The sequence below is a fragment of the Caretta caretta genome, chromosome 17, assembly GCF_965140235.1.
Source record: "Caretta caretta isolate rCarCar2 chromosome 17, rCarCar1.hap1, whole genome shotgun sequence".
Lineage (NCBI taxonomy): Eukaryota > Metazoa > Chordata > Testudines > Cheloniidae > Caretta > Caretta caretta.
In genome coordinates, this window is record NC_134222.1 from 17,220,963 (window position 1) to 17,244,970 (window position 24,008).

At 43.4% G+C, this 24,008-nt stretch overlaps 1 protein-coding gene across 3 annotated transcripts in view; it reads right to left on the bottom strand.

Annotated features, from left to right (window-relative positions):
• Window positions 1–21,866, bottom strand: part of SPNS2 (SPNS lysolipid transporter 2, sphingosine-1-phosphate) — a 176,803-nt gene extending 154,937 nt beyond the window's left edge. For 2 of the 3 annotated variants that reach the window (XR_007353145.2, XM_048823826.2), the window contains exon 1: window positions 21,436–21,866. Coding sequence is in view for 2 of the 3 variants with exons in the window: in XM_048823826.2 (XP_048679783.1) it covers window positions 21,436–21,730 (295 nt within the window). In the remaining variant the exon portion in view is untranslated. The remainder of the gene's footprint in view (window positions 1–21,435) is intronic. The other variant, XM_048823827.2, reaches the window with a different exon arrangement.
• Between the last annotated feature and the right edge of the window lie 2,142 nt (window positions 21,867–24,008).

Sequence of the window (24,008 nt, forward strand, 5' to 3'; positions counted from 1 at the left end):
CTAGCATCCCCAGGAACCTGGACTGATTAACACCAGCTTCTCAGGGAGCTTCCTGTTTCCTGCTGCTTCCTTGAATCCACTTGAGGAGAACAGGCAGACAACTGAAGTAGCAGGAGCCAGTTAGGCCCTTAAGACGCTGATCTCTTCCCTCGCTCAGGCCCTGCTACCAGCCTGCTTATTTGTCCCCTTCAACTGAGTGTTGAGAGCCACTATAGCTGACACAGAACAGCGGTCATGAGTGAAAGGAGAAAACGCCCCTCTGGGGCAGCATTCAGAAAAAAGCAAGCAAGCAAAGGAAGCTTTTCTATCTAAGCAGGAAGGAGCTCTCCTGAGATACACAGACACAAATAGAAAAGGAGTACTTGTGGCACCTTAGAGACTAACCAATTTATTTGAGCATAAGCTTTCATGAGCTACAGCTCACTTCATCGGTTGCATCCGATGAAGTGAGGTGTAGCTCACGAAAGCTTATGCTCAAATAAATTGGTTAGTCTCTAAGGTGCCACAAGTACTCCTTTTCTTTTTGCGAAGACAGACACTAACACGGCTGTTACTCTGAAAATAGACACAAATGTTCATGGTGAGCCTGCCGGCCACAGTGAGGATGTGAGTGGTGAGAAGATGCCTGATCTTCCAGTCAGTCACAGTGCAGGTGACGCAGCAGCTACTGCAGCATCCATATCTCCATCTCAAACGGATGTAACCGTGCACATTCCTGAAGAAAAGTGTAGATCAGGGAAGAGTGCGATGGAGGGGCAAAAAACAGCTGCTGCAGAGTTTAGTTCCTTAAGCCTAGATGATCCAGGACTGTGGACCCACTTGAGCAGTAGCCCGAGGGACTTCCTTGTACTACATGGGCCACAGCAAGTGAAAACTTCATGTTCCCCAAAGACAATGAAAATAGAAGTTTCCATCCAACACATTACTGGCATGAAATCCCCAATGGTGACAAAGTGGAGGGCCATGGCTTATGTATTCAAAAAACCAGAATGCTGGATACTGGTTTTGTTGCAAACTCTTCCAGTCTAATGTTCCAGCCACATTGGGTTCTACAGGAACAAAGGACTGGAAAAATCTGGCTAGAAATTTGGCATGCCATGAGAAGGCAGCAAATCATCAGAGCGCATTCCATAGGTGGAAAGAGCTTGAGATGAGACTATGGTTAAAGGCCACCATAGATGATCAAGAGAAGATTGCATCAGAGTCTCTTTACTGGCAAAATGTTCTGAAAAGAACATTGTGAGAATGCTTGCTACCCAAAACCTAGCACTGCATGGCACTTGAGATCAGCTGTATGTGCCAAACAATGGAAACTTCCTTAAAATTGTGGAGCTGATGGCTAAGTTTGACGCTGTACTCCAGGAGCATCTAAGAAGTCACCACTTAAGAAATGTACACATACCACTACTTTGGAAAAACAATTCAAAAGGAGATCATACAGTTACTGGCAACAAAAGCCAAACACAAGATTGTGGCAGATCTGAAGTCAGCAAGATATTACTCTGTTATTCTGGACTACACACCTGACACTGGCCATATGGAACAAATGACTTTAATGGTGCGTTTTGTAATAACAGAATCTAGTGAAAATGTCCCTGCAATGAAGACTGTCAGAGAGCGTTTTCTATAATTTATTGACATTGATGATACTACAGGAGCTGGTGTGACAAATGTGCTTCTTAAAAAGCTGGAAGATACAGGAATCGCGATGGCTGACATGAGAGGTCAGGGCTACGATAATGGTGCCAACATAAGAGGAAAGAACAGAGGAGTGCAGACACTGATCCAAGAGTTAAACCCTTGAGCTTTTTTTGTCCCATGCAGTTCTTCAACCAGGTGCTAGGTTGTGCAATACAGTCAGTTGAAGAACATTTCATGCAGCTCAAGGAACACAGCAGTATATTTGGGATGTTGTATGATATTCCAAAACTCCTCATTATACCTGAAGACTACCTACACCAGCCCATCAGGGCACTAGAGACAGTGTTGACACATGATGACATGCGCGATATTGATGCGAGTGATTTAGGTGATGAACTGAAAGCCCTTTCAAGATACATTTCAGCAGGATCAACTCCAAAGGCTGTTCTGAAATATATGTGCACAAATAAGATGACCACCCTCTTTCCAAATGTTTTTATTGCTCTGGGCATACTTCTAACACTTCCTGTAACAGTTGCCAGTGGAGAAAGCAGCTTCTCCAAGATGAAGTTAATAAAAAGACATCTACGCTCCACAATGACACAGGAGAGGATGGTTGGCCTTGCAACCATCTCAGTGGAGCATGAGCTGGCCCAGACTGTGGACAGGAAACAGTTCAAATCTTTGCAAGCAAGAAGCCATGGAAAGCACCACTTTGATTATTCAAACAGATAAAAATGCCAGTGTTTACTATGCAGACAAGAAAAGTTACATTTGCAGTTCAGACGTTTCAAAGTTAAGTGTTATTTCGAATTTTTGAACAAGGCATTTTAAGTTGTTAGTTCTCCTTTATTGGGTAGGTAGCAGAGGAGTACCATGAGAGGAGTAGAACAGCAAGAAGGCAGAATTGAAACCTTTCAAAGTTTTGGCCCAAGCGAGGGGGCATGGGGGCGTCATTTGAGCTCCCTGTCACAGGTGCCAAAATGTTGTGGGCCAGCCCTGCGTCAGTTATAGAACACAAGCAGCTCCTGCTCTCCAATCCTGTGGTCAAACCCCTAGCTTGACTGTCCAGATGAGACATGCAGCCAGTAAGTCAAAATATCACTGGACTCTCCAGTGACTTTTCCCCACCTTTGTCTGTAATGAATACAGGGAGTTTCAGAATACAAACCTAGTGCAATGGGGTCCCAACCTCAGTGCTGTCTAGGACTCTATAAACAACAACATTGCTCTGAGAGTATCTGAAGCCTAGCTTAATCCCTACCTTCATTCCTGACCTGCTTTGCCCATTTAAAAAAAAAAAAAAAGGAAACATAACAGGCCAAATTCTGATCTCAGTTGCATGGTAGAAATCCAGTGGATTCACACTAGGCTAAACGACAGCAGAATTTGGCCAGTTCACTTTTTCTTTCCAAGCCATCAGGATCTTCTTGATTAAAGTTTTAGGAAAATATTGATATATTTCACCTTCCAAAACTTTTCATCCAAAAACAAAAATCCAGCCTAAACACTAGTAGCAACTCTCTGCTAATGCACCGGAATGAACTGGAAACAAACACCTGCAGAGTATCAACAAACTAAATGGTCGAGTTCATTTAACCACTGTCCCTTTGTTTGATTAAAGAAACAATCCTTTTGCTTAGTTGCTGCATCCGACGCTTTTCAGCAACGCAGCGTAGCAGAGGCTACTGCAGTTATAGTATGCACATTGCATGCTGCTTAACCATAGCCTTCCTCACACCGCATATTAAGCAATGAAGAGTTCTATTAGAGCAAAAGGGTAGGACAGCAGTGGTCAGTTTATACCTGTTCTGAAATGAAACAGCCAACTGGCGTAACAGTTAAAACCATTACCTAAGCGAGGGGATATGATGCTATCTGAAGCCCAAGGTGCAGCTCAGATACAGTTAATTTGCAGAGAGAGGTTTAAAAAAAACGTTCAGAAGAAGCCAATGGCCTCAGCACTGGCTGCTGGGAGTAAAAGAGCAGTGCATAACCTAACCCTAAGTACCCACAGCCTGGATCAATGCTGCCAGCTCCCCAGAAGTCCAGAGAACGGGGGCCTATTCTAAATAAAGACCATGTGAGAGAGCATTTGTTTTCCCTGCTTGTTTTACTTCCAGTATGGGAAATCTCATATTTCTTCTCTGTAATAGCTTCTTCGATATCACACTTTGGAGTAGAAAAGCCTGCTTCTTTGGCATTCACTCTTGCAGGAACGCTGCACCACTGTGTAAGGATACAATACGGTTTTCCTCTTTGCAGTCAGCGAGAGCTCCAAGTCTCTGCCACGTGCACAGCACAGCATATACTCACTCTACCACCCAGCAACATAGCTCTTAAGATTCCCCACTCCCGCCACACCCCACCAATGCCACAGGGACCTCCCTAGCTCTGGCTGGTAGGACCTATAATCTGAACCCTCCCATCTTGCTCCTAGGAGATTTCTCTCCCCCTCAGGCCCCACAAATGCTATAGAAATACTGGACTGTGGGTTTTTTGACAGCAGCCTGTGTAATGGATGGTCAAGAAAGCACCTTGAGACAGAAGCCATGGGCAGCTCTATCACAGAGACCTTTGCAATCCTATTCCCCACATACACATACACAGAGCTGGCCTAGTTTATATTTGATAGACACAAGGAAGGCTGCCTACAACGTACACACAATCCCCCTGTTCTGGGAACGAGGAAGCAGAACGCCCTTTAGTAGTTCAATCTCTTGTTTTCTGTTTTACTACTCTGGTCATTCTCTGAAAGGGAACCCCTGCACCTCAAGGCACTGTCTCCTCAGCTTCTCTCTTTTACTCCAGGACATTTTGCTACAGCTCGTTCCCCACTACAGGCACATCCTCCTTTCACCTGTCCACAGTCACAGTGTGGACAAAGCCTTCAGCTATATCTAGATTAGAAAACAGACCTATTTTCCTCATCTAGACAAGGCCTTAGAGAGAAAAAGGAACCATAATCACAAGGTGCCTCTGGTTCATGGAGTCCAACGGGCTAACTCATTCACAACAGAATCTGGCCATCGTCAGTTAGGGTACAGTGAGGACTAAAAATACACAAAGTCAAGTCAATCAGGCACCAAAGGCTCACCCTGATAGGAAAGTGTGCCTCAGTGTTATAAAACCACTCAGCCTAGCCCCAGGCGATCTAACCCTGCCAGCCCTTGTGTTCACTTGCAACAGAATCTGAAATTCTATGAGGAGACATCACATTCTTCCTGTGAAAAACCAACCAGCCAGCCAACCACCCTCCTTTTTCATTCTTTTTTTGCTAAAAACATACATCAGAACACAGTCCTCAGCAATGGGGGGACAGGGTCAGATCACAGGGCCATCTAATGCGCTGCCTTTGAGGGCTTTATGGTCCCTTCAGAGAGGCAAGAAGCTCTTCTTTGGAACTAGCTGTGAAAACACATGGTGAGAGTTGAAAGTGAGCCAAGCTCCAATTCAGAAAGAGGCATCTACCCATGGCTAACGTTTCCAAGGGCAAAATTACAGTGTGTGGGAATTACAGATCTGCAGACAAACCAGCAATCTGTGAGGAATTCAAGTCACCAGGAGAAACAAATTAGGACCACAATGATAACAGAATTAGACACAGTCTTCTTTTAATCCCATCTCTATTTTTAAGATTTTTTTTAAAGGGATTCTGTTTTTGTTTATTTGTTGTTGCACTGTTAAAGGTTCCATGAAATTGGACAGAGAACAACTATTCTGAACTAACCTTCCCCATAATTTACTCTCATTATTTGGCGGTGTGAAATTATCCCCATGTGTGCAATTTAAAATAGTGACAGCCAAAGTCTGGAGTCATGCTGCAAGGAGAAAACTCTGCGTGATCAAGTAACCCTAAATGGCCTCTGTCAACATGCCAGCTAGGAGAGGGATGGAATTTGCAGAGACTTTCTTGCCTTCTTAAGGATTTTCCCTAGTGGAGGACAGGAAGGGACATGACTAGAGCTAGAACCCCTGTCTTCCTCTCAACTAAAGCCTGATGGACTGCACTAAAGACACTACTTAGGTCCACACTAAAGCTTCCTTGCAACTATTCTTGTTAGTACCGGTAATCAATGGAACAGTTCATGTGAGCAGCACAGAAACTGAAACCTGGACCATCGAGAGCAGAGGCTCATTCGCTAAATGCAATGTTGGGAAATACTGGGCTTCCCCAGCAGATGTGCAAAATCCCTCATGAGGAGGTCAGGTGGGGTGCCCTCATATGCCAATTCTATCACTCGAAGTGGTTATATACGCATCGGGTCCCTCAAGCACCAACTACCGCATATATCCTCTACTGATACTGATTTGGACACCTGGCTGGATATTTTTCTAGTGTCTGAACAAGGCTTTCTGTAAGTTAATTTAGTGATGGTGAAGGTGATATTTTGGCAGTCGAAGAAAACAAAGTTCTTAATTTATCCACAAAGAAATACAAGAGCGGTAGCAGGACAAGCTTCCCCGACATTGCTCCATCAGCATGCCTCAACTCTGACCAGCCGAGACAGCCTTCCAAGATTGAAGAGTATGTCATCCTCCCTGGCCCACTGAATTTTTGGCCCCTCTGAGCAGCCTCCCAAGGCTCAAATGAGAAAATGCCACCCAAAACAAAGACCCAAAATATGGGGCACAAAACAATCATTCATGCAGGAAACTTAAAGTACCATGGGATTTGTCCCATTGCCCTTATAACCTCATTTTCACAATGTTTTGGGGCTGATGTAAATAATTTTCAATAACAGAAATGAGAAGACACCAAATCTGCAAGGAACATAAGGAACTTTGGGACTAAAATGAAAGAAATCCCTTGCAATGAGGGACATTTGAAAGGTAGGTCTCCAAGACCAATGAGTTTACCAATTAATACCAACTGCGGCAGCAGTTTCAGCTTTCCGTAACGAGTTCAAGGCCTAGGTGAAATGAGTTTGGTGGTCTCTGTCTATAAGGTCATCAGATACTACAGCGATGAGAGTGGTATAAGAACCAATATAGAATAGAACACAGCAGCACTGGATGCTACCAACCTGGGACTGGACTGAACTAAGAATCTATAGTGTTTCATCTCCTACTGCCAATTCCTCGAGCCACCTGGTCCCCTTGCACAATTATCCGACTCTTCCACTCCTGGTCGGATAGACCTTTCTTTAGCTACAGATCTAATATAAACCATGTAATGTTGCCCTCTGCAGCTCTCAGCTCATTCACTGGCAAGGTTCCTCAGCCAGGAATCGGACAAAATATCCTTAATGTTTGTGGACCAAAACAAGCGTCACACCAGTGGGAGACCTGAAAGAAAAAACACATGTGCCTCAAATGACGCAGAGAGAAGAGAAACAGGGAGGACACTTACCAGTGGGGCTGCTGGCATATGAGACCACAACAGTAGCAGGTGCAAATGATGAAATCTATATGTAATTTCTAGTGGGCCAACTTCCTAACAGGGAACTCAACTCTTTTCCACTGGGGCTTGGGCCACTGTTTACTTTGATTAATTACACAGCTGCCAGATTTAGAACATTTTTAAAAAGCAAGTGCCCTATAAGCACCCATGCTGAACGTGAAGCATACACATGCAGCTTCACGATCAGCAGCAGGGATTCTGAGCAATAGTCACAGCGAAATTACAAGGGGCACCACACAGCTGACATGGCACAATAATTTACTAGGCAAAAAATGACTTGCCTTCTGCTCAGCAAACCACATGCTGCACAGCAAATTCAGCGGCACAGAGGCGCTCCCACTTTTAAAGAGAAACTGGTCTTTTGTTTTAAAAAATGAAAACAAAACAAGGAGATTCTGCAGTCCCCTCTCCACCCATATCCCATCTAATCCTTAAGTCTTGCAGGCTCAAAATGGCCATCACAAATTACAGAAAGCCTGGATCCTGAGGATGTTGCTAAAACAGAGAGGAAGTGCTGCATTTCCTCTTATTAGTGTTATGTCCTTTAATCATCCTACTAAGGATCCTGCATACACTTACACGTGTGTCTGGTATTACCCATGAGTGTAGAGTTTAGTATGCGTATAACTGTTTACAGCATCAGGACCTTAGACGTGGTCTCAGCACCTTCACTGGCGATATCCTGTTTTGCTGAAGGTCTACATAGGACCAACTAACCTGTCCAGAGTGTCCCCACACTGCAGGCACTAAATGTCATGGCAAACGGATGGATTCTTTGGGATACTAATACATATACAGAAGTACCTGCCCAAATATACATATACAGAAGTTCTACCCAAGATGACACCATCCAGCAGTAAACCCAGGAACATCACTAAGAAAATCATTGTTGCTAAGTAGGCTAGGCACATTTTTTAAACTACTTTAAAATTGTCAAGATACTCCCCCATCAAAGTCTAAATGATACATTTGAAATTATATATATTAATATCTAAAGTATATAATTATAAGTAATGGATATAATTATAATATATTTTAAAACCACCACACTTTCACAAAGGTATTTTTTAAAATAGAAGCACTGTCTGCATGATTACAACACAACTTCTAGGTCTGCTGCCTCGAAGCTGGACAGCTCACAGAGGGAACTAGAGTCAACACATTCTATTTCCAGGACAGGAAGCTGCAAATGTATAACAGGGAATATCATTCACAATGAGGATGACAAACAAGGAAGTAAATACACTAGGGTCTTAATGCAGGGAAAACATTTCGACATTCCTCCCACAAAATGTGGCAAAACTGTGTTGCTATGAAACAAGTCAGTATAGAAACAACTTGTTATAGCGAAGCTCATACAAACAATGGAAAGTTTTGGGGTTTTTTTCTTTTTCTTAAATATACGGAGCATTTGACAAGTGTCCCTGTAAATACGAATTCCTGGCCAAAATAGTGATTAATAAAATTAACAGTTAAATTATCTCAGTCCAGTCCCTAGTGAGCTGATGTCTACATCACAACTGATGCTACTTGGTACTTTTGGCAGGCTCTGCACAGAGACCAGAAATTGAAGGACCATGGAGATTGAACTCTTCCCATTGCTAGGCTTTGTCTACACTCACCTGTTTTACCCACCATTGCTATCACTGGTGCCGCTAGAGTTAACACTGGTGTAAATGGTCTCTCCAGCTCAGGGGTGGAACACACAAAGGAGAGCAGGAATGAAGAAGCTTGTAGCTCCATTGCACATGCCATGCAAGTTCAATGACCAAACAGAAGACCCAATCTCCAGGACATTCGGTCCACCACTTTGTAAGCTTTAAATAAACAATTTCATCATTATGTATGGGAAAAACAAATATTTTATAATGATCAACCAACTGTAACAAGGAAGTTTAATTAATCAGATACATCAGGATTTAGTGGATGCACTTGTGGGCCAAGAAACCTTTATCTACAGACTCATACAGTCCTCATCAGAGTATTAACTGAGCACCTGGGTTCTAATCTTGGTGCTACCCCTCATTTGCTGTGGGCAAGTAAATGGGGATAGCAGCTCACAGGGATGTAAGAAATGATTAGTTGACATTGGTACCACACTCTGACAATATAAAGCAAAGCACTATCTGAAAGTGCTCAGTATTAATGATGAAGAGTCAGTTTTAAATTGTAAAGGCAAATTTGAAAAAGTAAAGAAATTCAGTGTAAAATAAAAGCTGCTTGCCTCTCCTTTTCCCCAGGCTGTTATCCATATCCCTAGCTACAGACATAATATCTCATAGCTGCAATTTAAGAGCCAGTTATTTAATTAGCTTAATCATGATTAGTAAAAACATTAAGATATGAACAGTTGCCAAATGAGGGCCTCATTCAGCAAAGCATTTACATGTTTAACTTTAAGCATGTGAGTCAACCCCTCCTTGTTTAGCAAAGCACTTAAGCATATGCTTAAGTGCTTTACTCAGTCAGGGCCTGAGAGACTAAGCAGCCCTTGCAAGGACTCAGTGGAAGCATAGGTAGGCTTTCACCAAGAATAAGCACCCAGAAGTATGGCTGTTTGCACTGCATTGGGTGCAAAACTCTTTCAATCCACATGTGATATCGACAGAGACATGAAGATTTATTCTTCGGCCAAGGAAGATTCCCCACATCTCTAGTATGCCCAGTTCCCATGAGCTCAGAGCTTGGTTTATAAAGTCATTGAATTAAATGAAAAGATTCCTCTTGACTTCAAGAGCCTGATCCAAAGCTTGTTGAAAAACAGTACTCCAGATCCCAGAACTGGTCACCGTCCCTAAGACCATGAGCCAACCACTAGAGCAGGGGTTCTCAAACTGGGGGTCAGGACCCCTCTGGGGGTCGCGAGCAGTCAGCCTCCACCCCAAACCCCACTTTGCCTGCAGCATTTATAATGGTTTTAAATATATTTAAAAAAGTGTTTTTAATTTACAAGGGAGGGTGGCACTCAGAGGCTTGCTGTATGAAAGGGGTCACCAGTACAGAAGTTTGAGAACCACTGTGCTAGAGGAGGTTCACCTATGCCAAGCTCCAGCCTGCTGAGGAATAAAACGTGTGAATTAAAAGCCTCCAAAAATACAGGTCTTACGATGGAAATGGCGCATGACCCTGAACTACAGTGTTGCTACTAAGGCACAGCTATAATGAAATAGGCGAGAGAAGTAATCTCATTTATTTTATTGCTTTTTCATTTCTGCTGTACGGTTCAAAGCAATCCACAGAGCTGGCAGTCTCCGGTACTCTAAGTGCTAGGGAACTGTTACAAATGTCTCATGAAAATCCGGTGCCTGAATAAATACAAAAATTTAAATTAAATTAAGAGAGACGGTAGATGAATTACAGGTACCCATACTCAAAATGCCAACTACTCCACACAAGCGTGGGGGATATTAATATCTTGTGTTGGTGCAAGTGCATGTTTTATTTTACTAGTCCCAGATCATGCAGTCCTTACTACTATGCCATCTACCCTTCAGTCTGAGTTTGGCTTCAGTATGGGAATTATTGTTATCCGTCACTCTGACAGGTCTGATTGATGATTTGGAAATTCCTTCCTGGTGGGACTGTAACTATTTATGGACCTTGTATACAGGTGCAGATGCAAATATTTACAGTTTGGCTTCTCGTATACAAGAGGATCACAGTAATTCTGTGTCTTGCGATAACACTTTTATTTTTGTGACTTTAAGCCTGATAAGCAGCACGGCAGAAAGTTGATTAGCAAAAGCCCAAAATGTGCTGCATGCTAGCAAGAGTATCCAAAATAAAGAGCTTGCAATGAGCAATTTAGGATTTCCTTTACCATGTGAAAGGAGAGGCAAGGTAAAGGAGTGATTTGAATATGTTTCTACTCTAAGTTTAAAATAATGATATTGTCAAACATTTCTCATTACTAGAATATAACCTGTGTTTATACACTCTGAGAAGCAGCATCCACTTAAGGGGTGTGCTTTGTGCATCAGGGAAATCAGGGTATTATGATAACAGACACAAAGCCTAAACATAGTGGGCCCAATTCCCCTCCTATTCAGACCAATTTTTATATTGGAGTTGCCTTCAATGTTATTTTTAATTTACAGCAGTTAGAAGAAAATCATAGCCAGTTTATTTTGGACAAAAATCATTTCACATTGAAAATATAAGACATTTCAGAAGTTAAGATTTGCAATGTGAAAATGGCTATTTTGCTTAAAAACCTTGTGGAGCAAGAATCCAGTCAAAATAGAAAAACTAAACATGAGATTTTAGTATGACAACATTTTTGTTGACTCTTACACTATTCACTATGACCCCAATTCAGCAACACGCTTAACTTTACACACCTGGTAGTCCCACTGAAGTCAAAGGGACTATTCACATGCTTAAAATTAAGTGCAAGCTTAAGTGTTTTGCTGAAACAGGCTCATGGCCGATATTTAGATGCAACAATTTCTCTCATTGTCTTCAATCTTACAATGTTGCACTAACACATTCTTTCCGCTTTCCCATCCTGCAACCATGGAAATCTGACAGAGAGACCAAGGATGGAATAATCAGGAAACTTGTTGTTCAGCTCTCAGTGGAACACAGTTCTAATCTGAACACTACAGCTGAGGGCTACAAGTAGTGTCTGAGAGCTGACTCTGTGGACGTCTGTTCCTGCACACATATATAAGATTATCCTGAATGTTAGTCAGCAGTTTTGGCTGCTAGGAAAAAAATCAAGAATATTTATAAATGCATTAAAATTAGCGTAGCTGTGGCAGTATTAGAATTTTAATAGCCTAAAAGTAAAGGGGGAGAGGGGCAATGCATCAAAGAGCTTTAGGGGTTTTATGTTGTATTAGAAAAGACAAAGCAAACATTTTTCCATTAAACTACAGAAGGAAATATTTCCACAGCTAGCGCTGTTAATAGCATTGCAATGCCATGCGAATTATTTGTTTAGCACTGGCAACATGCTAGGAACTGAACAGGGTACAACATACAGTCCCGGCCCCTAAGAGCTTAAAACAGAGCTAGCTAACAGCATCCCTTGCCTGATGGTTCTTACAAATACCTGTTCAACTGATGGAGACTAAAGAACTACAGGACTCGGTCAACCCGTGTAAGACCACGTTATCTAACTTACATTATTGAGGCTGGCAGGCCCCAAATGGAACTTTTCAAACCTAAGCACCCTAAACAGAACACCCAAACACAGCTCAGATCAGTGCTTAGGGATGTAAAAAGGGGGGTTTTGTACCGTATGGAGATTTCATGTTTGTGAACTGGATGTCCTGGAATAGCACTGATGTTTTGAAATTAGATGCCTTACTCAAGAAATATGAACAAAGACTGCCTGGCCAGCTGCTAGTTCCCTGTGCAACTGTCCACATTAGAGCACTACCTTCCCCATGGTGAACCCAAAGCAAGGGTGTACACAAACAAATTCTGCGACAGCCCAGCTCATTCCTGCAGCTCTGGAACAAATGGTGAAATAGACTGGTAAAAATTAAAGAAGGATTAAAAACCCATTCTGAATGATGATGGACAAAATCCTCCTTTCAGATCCACATGCAAGTACTCTGTCTCATCAGCCCACTTTTCCTATAGGTGTGGCTCACCCACTTACAGCAATGGCAGACAGGGAGAGCCTGGAATGCCCAGCTGGATACGAGAGGAGAGTTAACATTAAATGGTACTTGACTGAACTCGGCAGACGTCACCCAGGCAAAACTCCTGTGGACTTCAGTGAGAGTTTTATCTGAGTGGGGTCTCCATGGTTTCACAGATTCTTACTTTTTGCACAGTCACCAAGTATAGTAACTGGTGCTCACATAATAAATAGTTATTGGCAACCATTTACTTATAATAGGGATAACAAGAAGAACAGCCAGGCTAAGAAAAGTAAGTCGTTAACTGTGTTCTTTTAATTACATGATTATAAGCAGAAACCTGAACAAAGAGCAAAATGGATTATAGCAGTTTTGGTTTAATGCAGCCTTTAAAAAAATCATCATCACATGCCAAAGCTAAAAGGATTATCGTTCCAGCATGTGGTTCTCTCGCTCTGTCGGCCAAGCTCTCAGCTGCTACTGCAGCTATTCTCCCTATAGCTTGCCCTCATCTTTTCCCTCTGCTGTTCTGTTCAGCCACTACAGTCACTAGCCTCCTCCAATAGAAATACAAAGACTGTGGGAAAGAATAGTGTTCGCCAACAATCAGAGGCCAGTGCACGTGGACTTTAGAAGGCACAATTTAGCTCTCTTCCGGTTTACAGCTGGATTTGGACTCAAATTTGTCTTCTTCTCTTCCTGTTATTTTTCTTCTTTTATATTTAAAATTGCTTTGTGAATTTAGTGATGGCAGAAGCTGCCAGATTAAGAGCCTTGAACAAGGATGATTGAAGCTACCCCAAAACCCCCACATCAGATACAACACACACAGCAGCAGCCACTCAATGTATCTATCTTAGGTACTACCATTGTCCTCAAGACTGTAGTATCTGAGTGCTTCACAATCTTGAATGTAATTATCCTCTACACCCTGCGAAGCAGTGCAGTACTAGTATCCCCATTTTACAGAGGGGAACAGAGGCACAGAGAGTAAGTGACTTGCCCAGGGTCACCCAGGATGTCTGTAGTGGAGCAGGAATTGAGCCTGAGTCTCCCACAGCCCAAACTAGAGTTCTAACCACTGGACCATTCTTCCTTTCACGAGCTTCTCAGCATCACCCTGCCAACATGCTCACTGCTGCCTTGGAGTGACCACCTCTACAGAGGATGAGGGTAGTTTGGATTCTCAGCTGAGGACTCATAACAAAAGTTCCCAGCAGTGCCAAATGTGGTGATGGCTTTCGTGACATGAATAGCTGAGCACCGAGACATGGAATGAGAGGACCAGCTCACAGGCCATCATGCAATCATCAGATGGAAACTTTCAATCACTCCAGACCAGGGCTGGTGACCAAAGAGGTAAAAGATTCTATATCCCATTAGTCACCCAATCTCCATCAGATTTTCACTTTCCTAACAATTGTGCTGCTGTAAGAACTGGAAGCATAGAAATGAGTGTCCCCCTTCCTCTCAGAGCAACTTCACTGAAATAGCCAAATTGCACTAGATGTAGTTAGATCTCTCACCATGAATGGTCCTAGTGTAGATATTCAGATATCTCCATCGCTGATGATAATATTTTCAAATGAAACATTACAATTCAGACTAAAAGTTTTTTAAAAATATCTTCCAATGATCATCATTACGTGTATGTATACATCACATTAGAAACCCACTAGAAAAAACAAATTTGCCAAGATATTTTAAACCAGGATATTTATATAGCATGGATATATCATTTAGAGTCATATATCATGAACAGACCCAGTCTTTGGAAAAAGAAAAGGAGGACTTGTGGCACCTTAGAGATTAACCAATTTATTTGAGCATAAGCTTTCGTGAGCTACAGCTCACTTCATCGGATGACAGTATGTATCTGATGAAGTGAGCTGTAGCTCACGAAAGCTTATGCTCAAATAAATTGGTTAGTCTCTAAGGTGCCACAAGTCCTCCTTTTCTTTTTGCGAATACAGACTAACACGGCTGTTACTCCGAAACCAGTCTTTGGAAAGTTAAAGTAGTACAGACCCATAATGCAACATTCCCAAACAAGTCTGAGGGATTTTTTTTTTAAACTAGTACTACATTCTCATTTGTACCTTTGTAATAGAGTCATAAGATACTGTTTTAGGCTCACTAGACTCCCAGCATGCTGCGTAAAAGCATTAGACCAACACTGGATAACAAACCTCTCTAAATCACAAGTTGCTCAGCAATATGACAAAACCATTTCTCAAGATCTGCAGCAAGAACTATGACCTTCATAAGAGGGGAGAGACACCAGACTTTAACAATGTCTACTGAACTCAGCAGACTGCTAAGCTACCTGGTAAGCAATATAGTTACCTACGATGTGCAGCCTATATGCAGTAAAAAGAAATAAATGTATAAGGAAGAAAACGTAAGTTGTCTGATGGAGTTTAACCCAGTTCAACTCAGCACTCCCCTAAGGTATGGTTATAAAGTTCCAATACTCTTGATCCCGAACGTCTTTTCCACATGGCTTCCAGTACTAATGAATATAAGCACAGAGATTGTGTGTGCCTGATTATAATATCAAAGTATTATAGGAACAAGATTATCAAGTATTTACCAGAATCTAACAGCCTTGTTACAAAAGGCTTTAGTCACTAACTACAATAAAGTACATACTTTAATTCGTTGGTGGGAAAGAAGCTAACAGACCAACGAGCAGATCGTAAAATGTATGAGAGTTAAAAAGACTGACGATAATAACAAAGATACAATTAGTATCTGGAACACACAATTCATAGAGAAGAAAAATGCTTCCACAAATCCTAATGTGACTTCACATTAAGTGTAAAATGCTCTAGGCCAAATCCTGCCAATTCACACAAAAGCTGGTGCAACAGAATGTAGCTGGATATGCCAGAATCTGGGAATGGGCGACAGGGGATGGATCACTTGGTGATGACTCGTTCTGTTCATTCCCTCTGGGGCACCTGGCACTGGCCACTGTCGGAAGACAGGATACTGGGCTAGATGGACCTTTGGTTTGACCCAGTCTGGCCGTTCTTATAAAGCCCACCCTGTGTAAGAAATACCCTTCCATTGCACGACAAGATGCCACTTCACATCACGAGTCTTTGTGCTGCAGAATGCTTCTTATTGCTCTTTTCCGCAGTAGCAATATAGGTCTCACTGCTGCTGGCATGCACTTAATTGTACAGTGCTTCCTGAATTTTGATTCAGTCGCACCCATTACCCAATCAAACCACTCCCCTTGTGGTCCTGTTGCACATTCCTGCCATGCTTGCTGGCTGTATCTCATGAGCACCACGGTATGGTTGGGTAACAAGTTATGCACACTGCTATATGAACAAAGATCTGTGTGGCTATTTGCACCTTATTCTTTCCAGCACACAGTTCCTTCCACAGCCAAACCTATGTTACAATAATGTGGAGTTTTAGCTCAACGAAGGGTGAAAAATAAAGCTCTAAAGCTGCCACTCTATGCTTTCGTCACTCATGCTATAAGCACTGAGCACAGTCTCATTGCAGGGATATTCCAATCAGGGATTAAAATGGTTTATTTTTAATATTACATCTATTAGTTTGTTAACTGTATAAAGCTCTTTGGGATCCTTCAGAATGAAATGCACTATGTACAAAGTAAGATACTACAGAAAACGTGAATAGGTGGCAAAGATAGATTGGCCTTTTTAATTTTTAAAAGTCCTTGCATTTGAGAATTAATGTTGAACCTTTCCAATCTTGTTAGCACAGCTTGTACTGCCCAGAAGTAAACTTGACTTTTACATTTCAGTGGCAGTGTATACATACGTATTTAACTAGTGTCAAGAGTGGAGTTGGCAGCTATACGTTGTAGTGAAAGGCCACATCTCTTCAGGATTATATAAATGATTAACACAAAAATGTGGTCAGACTTTACAACAGAAAGTGATATAAAAAAAATGAACTAGCAAACCTAAACCTATGGCTCATTCTGTGTCACAGAGGTATGCAATCTTCAAAGGATGTTGACCGCAAGAGTCAGAACTAGGATTCTAGTCCAGCCTCTACCACAAACTAGGTGTATCATCTTGGGCAAACCACTTAATTGCTGTTTAACTCAGTTTCCCCATCTGTAATGGAGACAATGACAGTGACCTACTTCATAGGGGTGTTGGGAGGCTCAATAAACATTTTAAAACATTATCCTTAAAGGAAAGGTGCTACAGAAATGCAAACTACTACTGTTTAATTAGGAGGAGGAGGAAAGAGATGACAATCATGATGAAGTGAGACTACTGTCATAGTCATCAATGGGAACAACAAAAGCTCATTTGTGACAATGTCAGAGCTGCATTCCAAGACTCTGAAGATAATAGGACCTCCCCGAAACTTTACTAAAGAAGAGGATAAGGTCAGGTATCACTAAGACCTTTGGAATGCAGCTCTGCAGTGATGTCAGACTCACAGGTGATCTTTAATGGCTTCAGATTACCAGTCTCTCTCTCTCATTTCCTCATGATTTCCCTTCCTTATAGCTGAAACACCAACAGATCTTTTAAAAGAATAGAATTTTACAACATGCAAAGTCATCGGATCAGCTGTAACCTAGGTTTTTAGTATGCTTCATGCTATTTTAAGACAGAATTACAGAAAGTGATTTCCCTTAAAGTCAGTATTGTTCAGTACAGTGGTAATCAAGTTTTTCCATATTAGGAACCATCTCAGGAAACCCTATACATCTATCTGAGACCCTCCCCTTCTGTTTATCACTATGTACAGGGTAGGCGGCTGCGATCTTCAGACACATTTGTTACCCCCAGGTTTAGAACCCCTGGTTTAGTGTGTGTGTGTGTGTCTGTAGAATGTTATAGAAGATCCATCATCATCTGTACAGTAGTTTCCTTTAAACTTTTGGGATAAGCTTTCTTAAACAGCAGGAAAAAAAAAACCAAAAAACCCACTCCACAGCAGTTGTCCAGATCCACCTCACTAGTGTACCACTAATTCCCATGGACTTCAAAGGGTGTCCTTGAGTGTCCAAGGTTTGCAACATTGTGTCCTAATCTGCGGTTTACTGGATAGAGCACTGAACTGGGACCCATGACATTTGGGTTCTATTCCTGGCTCTGCGACTGACCTGCTGGGTGACCCTTGGCAAATCACTTCACCTCTATGCCTCATTTTCCCATCTGTAAAATGGGAATAATGATACTGACCTCCTTTGTAAAGTGCTTTGAGACCTACTCAAGTAAAGCACTATTTAAGAGCCAGGTATTGCTACTTCTGGCCACATGAAAGACCTGCAAGAGTTTGCAAGGTACATGGAAACACATGCTATCTTGACTCATTTCAACATCACTGGTACGATGAAACCAAAACTAACCAAGAAGAAACTGAGTGTGTGTGACTCAACATCCCCCCCAAAAACTGCAAGAATACTCAACTCACTATACTCAGTCTGATTGTGCCTAGGTAGAACAGTATAAACACAAGGAAATAAAAACAAGAAATTTTTGTTTGAGTCTATCACAGCAATGAGGAGCAAGAAGTGCTAGGGATGGAGAGTTTTCTCTCTCTATCTTAAAACCTCCTTGCATTGATAGAATTCATGTTCTTTAATTTCTGTGTGGTCAATTAGAAGTATATGAAGAATATTTGGGGATCCACATTTTAAATATACTCTACATATTTACCCAATTGTTTATTGTATAAATACATATTTGCAAAACTTTAAAAGATGTGTATTAGTGACCAGATAGATTATTACACACTTATAGGCTAAGTGCAAATATGGGGTCTTCCTTCAAAGCCAAAGATTTTACATTATTCTTTCTAGGTAAAAAGAGGAATAATCTGAGCCAGAAACTAATTCCAGTCTGACATCAACTCTATGGCCTAAAGTAAGTCACAGCTTCTGACTCAGTTTCCCCTTCTATAATGGGCATGCTTGACTCTCTCTTCACTGTATTGCAATAATTAAGGTATATAAAGTGCTTTGAAGATTTAAAGAGCTACAAGCACTAATTATTACCTGGCTTGAGAGGCAAACTGGATTTTTGACCTACTAACTGGATGTATACACAAATATTTGTCACACTATTATGTAGTGTGTACCAGAGTTCTAAAATACTAACTTGTAGGTTTTCTTAAAAAATAACTTTATGGAAAGTAGTTTTTGAAGTCAGTAGCCACACCATTTTTACTACCTCAGCTGTTTTATTGGACTGAATTAAAATATTTCATGTTCTGAATTAGCAACTTGCAAAATGTCATTGTGAAAAACAAATATCAAGTTAAAATACACCAGAAGAGCAGGGAAACTTTTTGCATTTTTGCATCTTAAAAAAAACCTCCAAAACTCATGTAAGCAAAATCTGGCTCTTAAGCTAAAATGTTTATGTCGAGCACAAGCCAACAGCTAAATTTTACATCTGAGTTATCACTCAGCCCCTTCAAAACTAGGGTCTCTGCTGGAAATGATGAATACCTTGGAGCCAGGCCTGGTACTATTATACAGTAGTCAGCTTGCATTTACACTCTCTGTTTGGACAGACATTTCCTGGCCTTCCCACAAATGAAGATACTCAATTTCTCCCTGTCAGAGGATCCCTTCCCTTTTTTCCTGCTGCCAGAAAAATCAGATGCTAGGTCTCTTTACTGGAGCTCCTATAACAAATGGGTGAATATAATAACGAGCCCCCTCCCTTCCTTTTTTTTTTTTTTTCCTCCAGTTCTACCTAGGGAAAACTGGTTTCCTGCACAATAAGCAAAAACCCTCAAAAAATGTCTAGTGCTTTTCAGCCTACATCTTCTGTCTCAGAGGGATTTCCATTTTCTGTGCACAAAAATTACAGGAAATCACAGTGACAGAAGATTAACCTGGTAACTTGATCCTGCAAGATACTGAATGTCTTGCAGGATTGGGATCTTAATTGTCACATAGAAGGCAATCTCTTTTTAAAAAACGAGGTAGCATAACAACTAACTTCTCTATCTAAACACACACAGTTAAATTTGAGTTAATCTTGGGTCCAAACTGCAACATATTTTCCAAGTCCCCTCCAAACTTACACTGTTTTAAGAAAGTCTAAACAAACACAAAGATTTTTTTTTTAGTACTGTAAAAACCCTGTTGGTTTTTAGTCATTGTGAATGAGTGTATATGTAGATGTTTTTACATGCACAAACCCTATTTATGGCTCTGAAGATAGGATTATCAATATGGAAGACATTAAAATAAATATTCTAGTAGGTGAGTCAATTTAATACCAACAGGCCTACTACATACCTAATTACAAAGAGTTCAATAAGCATTTTCCTCCCTGCTGCTACTGCCTGACAAGAATAAATGAAGAGTCCCTCTAGGTGCTATACAGTAAACATCTTAAGACATATTTGTTCCTAAACCAGGCTTCACAGTAGTACTGATTGCTTGGGCACAAGCTGCAGACTGCCTTCCACGCGATGCAGCATGTAAAATGTATCTGTGAGGGAGCGCACAATTTTGAAATGTTTGTCATCCCAGGGAAATACAGGCTTTACGAAATGCACTGCGGTTGTATCATTGCTTCTGCATGTCATTCCGTTACAAGCAAGCAAAATCCTAAGCCATTCTCTTGTTCTGTTGTGTCACCTATTAGGGAATTCTGCAGACAATTATTCTCTGCTCATAAAGAATCCTCTTCGGTTAAAAAGAGAAGGATGGCCTTCCCCTCCTCTTCCCCCCATGAAATTACAGGTTTTCAATGACCCATCAAAAACAAAGCAAAGGTGATTTGCTTCTGAGTGAATTTTCCAAAGAAACAGGCAAATGCAATTCCAAGCCCCACATTTCAAAGTACATTTTATCTGTCTGACAGCAGCTGCACCTGTCACCCAGGGCATTTTATGTTATTCATGACTTTGTCAGCGTTTCCCCCCCATCAATTCATGGTTTTACACACTTTGCGTGCATTGTCAGGACTGTGTAGCCAACAGCTTTCTTTAATGATCGAACATGTATGCTATCACTAAACCAAAGGAAAGAGTAATTTTTAGTTTCTACAAATATGTGCAATTAAGATAGCATAGATGATAAGAGAGAATTAGCACAACAGGAACTAATTACAACATATGTACCCAGCTTTCACCTAGTGCTAAATTATTATAACTAAGCCATCATGAAACTGGGATTTATTTGTTGATCAGACTATTTGTCTTCTGATCTGTATTGGGATAGATGAACCTCTGTGTCACTGCTTATACATACCCTGCCTACTAATGGATAGACAGTTTTGTATAGAAGACAATTGTATTATAAGCATTTTCTTCCTATCCACTAGACAAGGAGAAGACTCCTGGTTTGCATCCTACTAGAATCGATTCTCTCCCTTTGAAAAGCATGCTTCCGCTCCTGCATCTCCTGTGTCCCCAAGCATCACACATTTCCAATACAAAAGGCTCCTTGCTTCCAGGTGCTCTCAGAACCCATCCCTCTCCCTGCTGGGAGGGATGGTCACAAACCAGATCTCCTGGGAGTTTTTCCTTTTGTATATTGCCATATAGCCACAGCGCTGCATTTCCAGGAGCTGTGCTCACAGCATGTGGCGGATGCGGGGCAGGTGGCAGGCAGAACCGTTGGAGAGAGGGAGGAAAGGGGTGGACAAATGAACAGAGACATGGGAAAGCAACGAGGTGAATGAAAGGGGCGGAGGGCTAGGATGGGAACACAGAGGGAAAGAGAAATGAGGGGGGGGGGGGAAAGGACCAGGGCGAGAGGGACGAAGACAGCCGGGCGGCGAGCTGGGGGCGGCGGCGAGCTGGGGGGGCCCTGCCCCTTACCTGCCACCGTGTACCTGTCCAGGTAGTTGAGCACGTTGCCCACGCTGAGGATGCCGGCGGCCGCGACCCGGGCCCTGCCCAGGCTGGGGGGCTTGTGGCGGGGGGCCAGGCGCTCGGGGCTCTTGCCCGCGGGCGGGGGGTTCATCCTGCCCGACAGGGTCTGCACCTCGCCCTCGGCGCTCCGGCCGCAGCAGCCCCGCTCGCCCTCCTCCTCCTCCTCCTCGTCGCCGGCTCGGAGCCGCCCGCTGCAGCCCGGGCTGCCGGCCGCGGAGCCGCCGCTCTCCAGGCACATCATGGGCTGCGGGCGGCAGGCGGGCAGGGAGGAGCCCGCTCGCTCCGCAGCGCGGCCGGGCAGAGACGCCAGCGGGGCAGGCTCAGCGCCGCATCCCGCAGCCGGCGCGGCAGCGGCAGCCTCCTGCCTGCGGGACCGGCCGCCGCCAGCCTCTGACAGCGGGGCGGCCCCGCAGCCCAGGCTCCGCCTCCGCCCCCGCCCGGCTCCCGCCCGCCGCAGCGCGCCCCGCACCCGGGAGCTCCGCGCCTCAGCGCGCCCCGCACCCGGGCTCCTTGGAGACGGGACCCGCGTCCGCAGCGCCCCGCCCGGCTCCCCCGAGAGGGGGCCCGGCTCCCCCGCGCACGCCAGGGGGCCTGCCCCTCACAAGCAACCTCCCGCGGGTAGGCACCCAGGGAACCCCTCCTCCTATAGTGCACTGGGGCGCCCCACTGCCTACCCCGGAGAGGGCCCCCACTGCCACCCAGCACTGGCCACGCAGTACCTCGCCCACTCTAGCCCCACCTGGAGCCCCATACTCCCCATCCCTTTTCACTGCCCCTCCCATACACAGCGGAGAATCCCCCTCCACCCACTACCCTACTTCCACCCAAGGCCCACCACGCTGCTCAGAAGGGGTCCTTCTCCCCCCAGCCGCATGCACCCCTGGGGCTGGCCTTTCATGTCAGTGAGCAGACCTCCCGCCAGAGGCACAGGGCTCCCTGCAGACACCGAGCTTGGGTGGCCATGCACACAGATGCACAGAGCTGCGTGGCACGGGTCTACAGGGTTAAAACTTTAACAGAGTGGAAGTCCCTGCCTATTCATAGGGGCTTAAGACCATTCTACGTTTAGAGAGGCCAACAGTTTCAAATCCTTGAAGGGGGTTCAGAGGCTATGACGGGAGGCATGTTGTGCATTATTACCTCCATGTTTACAGCTTGGAGACTAAGGCAGGGAGGGCCCCATTGACTCAGCCCCTGTACCTTCTGTCATAATTTTACACCCTTATACAGCAGGTGTGAAACACTACCAAATCACGGATAGCACGTTACAGCCTGTTGGCTAAAAGCACAGGTTCTTAGCGCAAGGCAATGGTGATCCTATGAGCATCACACAGATTCCTGAACCCAACTGATGCCCACTGACTGCAGAAAGGTTCATCTTGAGCACAGGAGGCTAGACACAGAGCTCTCATTGCTGAATTAGGGCCTAAGGTCACACACAAAGTCATGGCAGGGCTAGAAATGGAATGGCAGAGTCCTAACTCCCTGCTCTAGCCCCAGACAACACTCCCACCCCAAACAAGTTGGTTTTGGAACAATTCCGTCATAAGCATATGAAAACTGCTCAAATATTCCACCTGCTGAAAATCAACAACCCACATTTTACCCACATTCTCCCCGAAGAGTCACCTCTGCACTAAGAACAAGCAAGAGAAAATTCGGCTCAAAAAGTAAAGAGGTAGAAGTGTTCAGAATGAAAGTTCATGTACACATCACTCAGTGCTGAACACAAAGAGCTACCGGAATACAGGACAGTGGAGGATCTACCATGGAGCTGCCAAACAGCAGTGGGTTTCCAATCCAGAGCCTTCTTACCCACACTGAACCTGCTACAACATGAGGGAGAGAATCGTCATATTCAGGGGACACTTGAAATTAATGTATTTATAAATCATCAGCCATGCCCTAAGCAAACTGGGGCAGAGGGTGCTACTCTGGGAAGAGCACAGAAGTAGTGTTTGAATGAATATGTGCAGCTTTGTCACACCCATTCACTGAGAGTAGGAACTAGAGTAAGCAGCAGCTAAGCTGTGCTCACCCCAGGGTCGGGCTAAATCCATACTCTGATGAGACTCAAAGAATTTAAGGTCAGAAGGGACTATCATGAACATCTAGTCTGACCTCCTGCACAGTGCAGGCCACAGAACCTCACCCACCCACTCCTGCAATAGACACTCCAAAGGAAACCCCAGGATGCTGCAGAAGATGGACGGCACAACGGACAGCACTTTTCCATCTGAGTCAGTGTTTGAATCAGTTCCTCTTGGGTGACATGCTGAAGACACAAACAAACAGAGTATGAGTGGCCACTAGGGGATCTTTAAAAAGATGCCATGGGTGGTAAGGGTTAGCCCCAGTCTCCTACTCAAATTCCAATAGAGCTAATTATGTACCACTTAAATTGCTTTTGTAGGTTCAACTTGATGCCATATTTTTTCTTCATTTCCTGTTCCAAATAGTTGGGCTGTCTGGTATTAAATAGCTACCCATATTTTATCCAGTAAGCGCCTGCAATCTAA